We start from the raw sequence: 8,628 nt of genomic DNA on the forward strand, positions 1-8,628 counted from the left end.
GATTCTCTACTTCGTTATGGAAAATCATGAATACCTCGAAGATTTTATATTTATGTTTAATTAGATAAACATATTCATGCCTACTAAAAGCACCAGTGAAGGTAACGAAGTACCTTTTACCATGTCTGGTGGTTGATCTGAACGGTCCATATACATTAGTGTGTACAATTTTCGATAAATATTTGCCTCTTTCACAGTTTCCTATGAATGGCGCCTTCGTCATCTTTCTAATAAACAAAATTTTTAATCATCATGAGACTTTTTTTTCAAATGATTCCAAAATATCATCTGCGTGGAATGTGACAATGCGTTTCTTGTTTATATGGCCAAGATGACAATGACACGGATATGTCTTGTCCAAAACATCTTTGGATGTATCAATGCTAAATATCGAACTATTGTTGCTCCTTATTCTTATAACATTTTATATATTCCATTACAAGATTTTGCTATAAAATAGAGAGTATCATTTCTGTAAACTAAAATTGAAATATCATCAAAACCAAAATCATAAACATCTTTATATAACGCATAAAAGGAAATAATGTTCATGTCATATCAAGAGAGTAGCAATAATTAGACAAAATTATAGTTAAACCACTAGAAAGCTGTAATTCAAAATTCACAATCATATGACAGGTTCAGTTTGCTTGTTGCCCATGATCAAGTGCAACTCTCCATATCTTAGACTTCTACTTCAATTTACTCCTTACACATCAGTTTAAATGTGAGTACCAAATCTTATGTCTAACACTCGGGATTTAGAAGTAAAAGTATTATGCAGTTCAATCATATAAATACCTGAGCCACCGGACTGCTTGGTTTTTAACTTCTTCGGCTCCTCCGAGTATTTTGGAAGGCTTTGTTGGTGATTTTAGTGTCACCAGACATTTTATGTAATTGGAACTAATATGTGAGCTAAGGGCTTATCATTTGCACTCTACGTTATATGTTTGGAGAATGTGGAGTGCATGCATATATAAGATCGAATTATAAGTCGGTGCGACAGAAAATCAGGGGTCAAGGGGGCCGCACCCCTTTCAGGGTCCTGGGAGCAGCACCCCTAGCGGAGTCCAATGGGAAGAGCCCCTGGCAGTGGAAAAACCGAATTCTAATGGGTGATTATGGTAAAACTGATAAATCTTATCAATTTTGGTAACCGTTGATTATTCCATTAAATTTATGATTCTCCTAACTAATATAGAAGAGGAAACCCCTAATCTGTCTAGGATAAATACGGCTCCTTAATTAAGTCGTAATATACCTTTCTCAGTGTTAGGAACCGGACCGGGTACACGCAGCGGAAAACACACTATCACACACACACAAACTCACGAAAATAAAGCAAGAAGAACACAAGGATTTTACGTGGTTCGGATTCGGTGCAAATCCTACATCCACGGGCTGCAACTAGAGAATTTTATTAAAACTCACAAGATTACAATTGGCTTGACACTCTACACTTGATGTTCTCTCAAGTTTTTGCACACAAAATATGCAAAACATACATGCATATATATAGGTGAGAGAGCCGCAATTTGCACATGAAATTGAGTCGTCGTAACAATAGTACTCAAATGTGAAAGCCGCAAATGTTGAGTCGTCGTAACAATAGTACTCAAATGTGAAAGCCGCAAATGTTGAGTCGTCGTAACAATAGTACTCAAATGTGAAAGCCGCATGTTTTCAACCTTTCATATTTTACCTAACAATCTCCCACTTGAAAGTTTGAACAACATGGTCCGTCTCTGTCATCCAACTCCAGTAATCTTAAAACAACCAAGTCTTCCAAGCCTCCAGTTCCTAAGAACAAGCTAAACTTAGTCCCATTTCTCTAATTGCAGCCGCCCCTCATCTTCAAGTACTAGAAGGGACAGTTGAAGCTCCCACTAGCTCCAACTCAGTCGTGGCTAATCCCACCACCGACTCATCCTCTGTCTCAACCGGTTTGGACACTCCACCAGATCCAGAGATACACCGAGGACCACTAACACTCTCCCAACTTTGCAAACTTTCAACAGGAGAGACTTTTTCAATCTTAGTCTTCAAAAAACCCAACGGCTCTTTGTAACTGTACCCGAAACACACCCCGTGCTCCCACTGTCACAGAATCTCCTGAATGGTTTAGAATTTCTGACTCGTTCAGCTAACATCCCCTTGGCTCCAGAATTCATGTTTGCAAAATGAACTCTCTTAGCCGTAGATTTAGCGAACCAGATTTTGTCTTGCTTAACAGGGACGGTCATACTTCCCTCAGCAGATACCTCAACCATATACAATGACCCACACTTCATACCATGAGCAATCACTAGATTATCATTGATCACCCTCCATTTACCACCACCAAACCTTACTTCCAGTCCTTGTTTATCCAGCTGACCAACAGAAATCAATTTCTTCTTCAGCTCCGGAATCACCCTGACATCCTTCAGGCTCCATGTAGTTCCCAATGAAGTAACCAAATCAATATCTCCCATGCCCGTTACCTGAAGCATCTCGTCATTTGCCAAACGTACCTTTCCAAAATCTCCTTCTTTTAGATTCACCATCGTTTCCCCGTTGTCCATGGCGTGAAACGAAGCCCCTGAATCCATGACCCAAGAGTCCACAGAACTTTCCATATTGAGTATCAGTGCATCATCCTCAGACACACTCTCAGCACCAGCAATGTTTAATTCTTTCTTTGGACATTGACTCTTAACATGTCCCACCTCTTGGCAGTTCCAGCATTTCACATTCTTCAAAGTTCTAGAAGAACTTTTTCCCCGACTCCCACTGCTTCCACTATTCCTGCTATTCCCTCTACCTCTTCCGACATTTAATAAATCAGAAGAGGAAGATCCACCTTGATTCTTGCGTCTGATATCCTCGCCTAGAACCAAATCTCTAACCCCTTCAAAAGTCATACCACTGGTCCCCACGGAACTTGTAACAGCAGTAACTGTTCCGGACCAGCTATCAGGTAGAGAAGCTAGTAGCAGTGATGCTTGAGTCTCGTTATCAAATTTAATTCCCACAGATGATAATCTGGACAGAATTGAATTTAAATTATTAATGTGAACCGTAACTGAGCCTTCCTCATTCATCCTTGTAGTGAACAACTCCTTCATCAAGAACACCTTGTTAGCCGCCGATGGTTTCTCATACATATTTGACAGAGCCTCCATCATACCACGCGCCGTGGTTTCATTCATGATGTTGAAAGCAACGCTCTTCGTCAACGACAATGTAATAACCGCCTTGGCTTTCTTGTCCTTTGAGTTCCACGCATCTTCAAAAGTTTTTTCCATTTTCTCCGGTTTGTCTCCGAGTACCATGTCCAAGTCTTTCTGACATAGCAATGCTTCTAATTGCATTTTCCACCAGCTAAAATCAGAACCGTTGAACTTTTCGATTACAACCTTGTCTTCAGCCATTACGACAAACAAGATACAAATCAGGTACACTCGTACGTGATAAAAAAATGATTGTACCCTCCAAACCTCGCTAATCTGGCTCTGATACCAGTTGTTAGGAACCGGACCGGGTACACGCAGCGGAAAACACACTATCACACACACACAAACTCACGAAAATAAAGCAAGAAGAACACAAGGATTTTACGTGGTTCGGATTCGGTGCAAATCCTACATCCACGGGCTGCAACTAGAGAATTTTATTAAAACTCACAAGATTACAATTGGCTTGACACTCTACACTTGATGTTCTCTCAAGTTTTTGCACACAAAATATGCAAAACATACATGCATATATATAGGTGAGAGAGCCGCAATTTGCACATGAAATTGAGTCGTCGTAACAATAGTACTCAAATGTGAAAGCCGCAAATGTTGAGTCGTCGTAACAATAGTACTCAAATGTGAAAGCCGCAAATGTTGAGTCGTCGTAACAATAGTACTCAAATGTGAAAGCCGCATGTTTTCAACCTTTCATATTTTACCTAACACTCAGCTCTTTTTCTTCTACACGAACTCAGAACCTTCTGACGATTTGGCGATTTCAGCTCTAGTTATGTTAGATGAAGGAGCTTCGAGGAAAGGTTCCTCAATGGCTTGATTTTTCTTATCATACTTGAGTACAATTATTAAGTTTCGGTACCAATTAAGATAATTTTAGCTATCCAGATCCTTCGAGAGGATAGTTAGAAGTAAAAAGTTTGAACCAAAAGAGTTTACATTGAAGACATCTATAAAATAGTTTTTTTTTTTAATTATTGATTTGTTTAATTATCCTTTATAAAACTAATTGCCCAAAATTATTTTATCAAAAGTTAGATCCACATTTCATTTGTAACTAGAAAATAGTATGTTGTAATCCCAAAGATATGTTATTTAGCTAAGTAAAACTCTTACCAATTCCAATATATGTGGAACTCTTAGATATGTGTGAGATTTATCGACTTTTACTAAATCAATATTGGCATGTTTAATCTCTTCTACGCTTATGTTTTCTTTGTGACGGATATGTCATTGGTCACAAAGAAATAGTAGTAAATCGTCCATTTAAACAAAAGTGATGCCCAACCCAAAACTCTCGTGTATCACAAACTCTTCACCTTTTAATCTACACATTTTGGCTAATGCACTTTTCCATACTAAAAGTCCATTAGAATAAATATCTATTTTAAATGGATAGCATATAAATTACATTTAAAAGATAGGGTTTTTGTTTTTGGTTAAAACATCTTTAACTTTCTTTCAACAAAATAAATTTTAAAATTTCTTTTTAAATATGTATACAAGTACAACTCTTTATAGTTCTTTGTCAAATTTTATTTGCATGTACTTTGTTAATACTTTAAGTCTTCAACAAAAATGTTGTGTATTTAGTTTAAATTTGAGTTTTTCAAGTCTTTCAATATAAACAAAACATAAAGACATTAATCCATGTTTTAATGAGTGATTTTCAATGACAAAAGAGAAAAAGATATAACATCCGGTTTGACGAGAGATTGAGGCAAGAGATAATGGCATTTTCTCATTATTTTGGATGATTAGATTAGATATTTAAGGTATTTTGCATAAACAAAAAGGGTATTTGAGATTACTTTTTAACCTACTTTTTTTTTGACAAAAAAAAACTTTTTGACTTATAGTTTTTTCCATGGTTCGTGGATTAATCGTTTGATATTCTCCAACCGACTAGGATTATTATGTTTGACGGAAGTTATAGATTAATCGGTCTTCACGGGATTAATCGGTCAACAAAAATCAACGAAAGTCAAAAAAATGTTAAAAAAATTAATTTTTTTTTACTCCAAAATTTCAAATATTATACCAAAATGTTCAATTTTTTGTATTTTCAAATTTTCAAATTACAAATTCTCTTATTTTCTAATTTTGAAGTACTTTTTTTTCTTAAAATATATTAATCTTTGATTAATTTTAATATTTTATTAATAATCTAGAATCCCCGATTAATCTCCACCAAAACCGATTAATCCTTTAACACCAGTCGACGTCGAGCTACTGTCGAGCGATTTTTACAACCTTGGTTTTTTCTAAATAGAGTTTTTAAAATGTGTTCAAATTTTTGGAATTGCCAGACACCTTTTTAAACCTTTGGCTTTTTGAAAAAAACAAAAGTCCAAAAAGTCAGTTTAAAAAATAATCTCCAACACCCTCAAAATATCAAAAATAGTTCATTTCCCATCTTATTCCACCTTTTTCATAGAACCAAAAATTACATTTTTGTTTGTCAATTAACATCAACCGTCTTCCAAGTTCAATGCACACCAAACATACTACATCATATCCTATCATAAACAATTGATCACTTTGAAAGGAATCAGTAGTGGTGTAAACATAAATGCATTGAAAGCCATAACTAAAAGTTAACCAAAACTAAACCAGATAATGCCTATTCTAAAGTTTCACAAAATAAAACTTCCAATACTTACTTAGATACAAGACAAGAACTCTTGTAAATCGATCAAGAGATACTGCAAACTAAAAGGCAGCACTACAAGAATCATACAGACTAATTAAGGGCAAATCTTACCACATTGATGGTTTCAAGATTTCATAAATATCATCTGGATTTTATTTATAGTTTTTCATCCAAAAAGGAAAGGATATTCATGAAAATAACAAACCAAATACCAATGATGGATGAAGATGAAGATGAAGATCAACTACAAATGGGGCAACGAACCAGTCCATTCTCATTACAATCGCTACATTGCACCCTCACAGTCTTCCCCAATTCTTCTCCATCAATCTCTTTCTTCAAAACCATCACCATTTTACAGCTTCCATTACAAGTAAGACATGGCAAGAATCTTGAACCACAACAAACCTCACATACATACCCTGGTTTTGATTTGGGTAAACCTTCAAGCAATTTACCCAAACACCCTTCTTCCGCTATTCTCAAAACCTCATCGGATCCACCCACATACCTCCCTTTTACAAACACCCTAGGTGGCACCAATTCGTGCTTATCTTTCCCTTTCATGAGTTCCCAAAGCTCTTCTCTAAAACCTCGATCCATTGATATATCTCTCTCGCAGAAAAACACCCCAAATCCCTCGATCACTGCTCTGACTGCATTACAAGCTTCAAATGTCTTCCGCACCCCTCGCAATGTCGTGGTATAGATCACTACCTTGTTCCCTCCCTTCGGCGGACACAGTGCATCAAATTTATCCAGGAAATTTGGTTTAGACGCTAAGGATTTGACAAATTTAGGGTTTTTATAATTAGGGCTTGAGGGATCTTTGGTGGGGTTTACGTTTTCTGAATCGAGAAGGGCGTATCTGAAAGGAGAAGGTTTAGACGGTTGTGGGGAGAAACGGAAGCTATCGGCGGTGGAATCGAGGCCAGCCATGAGTTCCCATGAGTTAATGACTTCAGGCGGTGGATTTGGATCGGAGTTGGGTTCAGAGAGTGGGGATGGGGAGGGGAAGAATGAGCTGAGGGTGAAACGCGGCGGTGGAGTGGGGGGTACGGTGGTCGGGGAGGATGATGGGTCGAGAGTTAAGAGACCGTATGTGGTGGAGGTAAGAGAGACGATGTGGTGGCCCAAGGCGGAGCTGCCGATTTGGGTGAAATCGTCGTCTTGATTTAATAGATGCGATGATACACAACCCATGTGTAAAGATTGTAGAGACTAGAGATTGATCGGAAGTGTGTGATAACTGATAACTGATGAAGATTAATGGCGAAGTGGAGGAGTTTTGGGAGAGAAAGAGTTGAAGATGAGTGTTGAATGCGCAAGTTGTTTATTGAATGAATTCGATTTCAAATCTGGTTTGATGCTTGGTTTTAGCGCCTGATTTATTATACTTTTTTGAATTCAGATGGAGGATGTCAACAGTAAAATTCAAGGCTTGTGCTGTCATCTGGGATGAATCACGTTAAGACTAACACTATTTAATTCACATTTGTCACGTTCTAATATTGAAATTTTAGGATAATATTAAGACACAAATATAACCAAAATATTAGTAATCATTTTTAAGATTTAGACAAAAATTAGTAAGTTGTCATCGAATTGGCTAACGAAATGGGCTATTCTACGACAATAAATGTTTACCCATTTTTTAGTGTCTAAAATAAGTTTTGGCCATTTTTGTTTTTCCATGTTGCTTGAAAAATGGTTTTTGGCAATTTTTAGATAACTTTTTGTTTTGCAACTCATTCCTGTGAAATATTAAAATTTACTTGGAAATATAGGTATTTTCGATAACGAGTTTAGTTATTTTTATAGGTGTAATTTTCGAAATTCCTAAAAAATACCCATTTTTGGTATTTATTTTGTAGCTATGATATGTGAAATATCATAAATGGGTATTTTTGCAGGTAACTTTCTATTAATGGTATTTTCACATAACATTTTTGTTATTGTTAACTTTCGTTGTTTGTATTATTATAGTATTGGTCGAGATCATCGTCTCGCTAAAAAATAACCCAACTAAACCTATATGATAAGTTGAATAGAATCCATAAGAAGTTTATGATTAAACTTTGTGTTACAATAGTGAACATAAAAACTATCACTAGCAATTATTATGAAATTAATTTAAACTAAAAATGAATTAAGAAGCCTGAAATTTATGTTGCAACCAATTATTCAAACAAATACTATGAATGAGAAAAGCAAGGTAGTTTTGGTTCAGTTGATCATATGGTTGGATTTATACATTTTTCTTCTCTTAAATTCCAATTTAATTACCCATACATAATTAAGGTTGCTTCACATGCACTATGTAATTTTGGGCACACACAAATTTGATCCAACTAATTGTATCACTCCTTACGTCTAATTGGATTAGAAACAACTAGTGATTTGGCGATGATGTGTCTTTTGATTACCTATTATAATGTTAAGCATATAAAACTACAAACTTGGAATAGTGTAGTTGGATTTAACTCGTCATCTAAATTCCTAATCTACTTGAACTTTGAATGATAAATAAATTGGCAATGCGCTATCTTAATTACAATACCAACACAATATTAAAACCCAACTCTAATTATAGCAAATAAAAAATCACAACTTTAAGAACAAAACAATAACTTTGATCGGAATATAAATAATAATCAAAACTTGTTCATCCTAACATCCTACAAAATTTGTGGAAGTAAACTTAAATGATTTAGCATTACATATTAATTAATTAGCAAA

The 8,628-nt window shown here is 35.8% G+C and overlaps 1 protein-coding gene across 1 annotated transcript; it reads right to left on the reverse strand.

The window, feature by feature from the left end:
- Positions 1 to 5,756: 5,756 nt before the first annotated feature.
- Positions 5,757 to 7,287, reverse strand: LOC145118981 (uncharacterized protein At5g39865-like). Its single transcript, XM_079054625.1, has one exon. The coding sequence runs from the start codon at positions 7,090 to 7,092 to the stop codon at positions 6,130 to 6,132; it is 963 nt and encodes a 320-aa protein (XP_078910751.1). The 5' UTR covers positions 7,093 to 7,287; the 3' UTR covers positions 5,757 to 6,129.
- Between the last annotated feature and the right edge of the window lie 1,341 nt (positions 7,288 to 8,628).

The sequence above is a fragment of the Lactuca virosa genome, chromosome 6 (genome assembly GCF_052849685.1).
Source record: "Lactuca virosa cultivar CGN04683 chromosome 6, Lactuca_virosa_CGN04683_v6, whole genome shotgun sequence".
Lineage (NCBI taxonomy): Eukaryota > Viridiplantae > Streptophyta > Magnoliopsida > Asterales > Asteraceae > Lactuca > Lactuca virosa.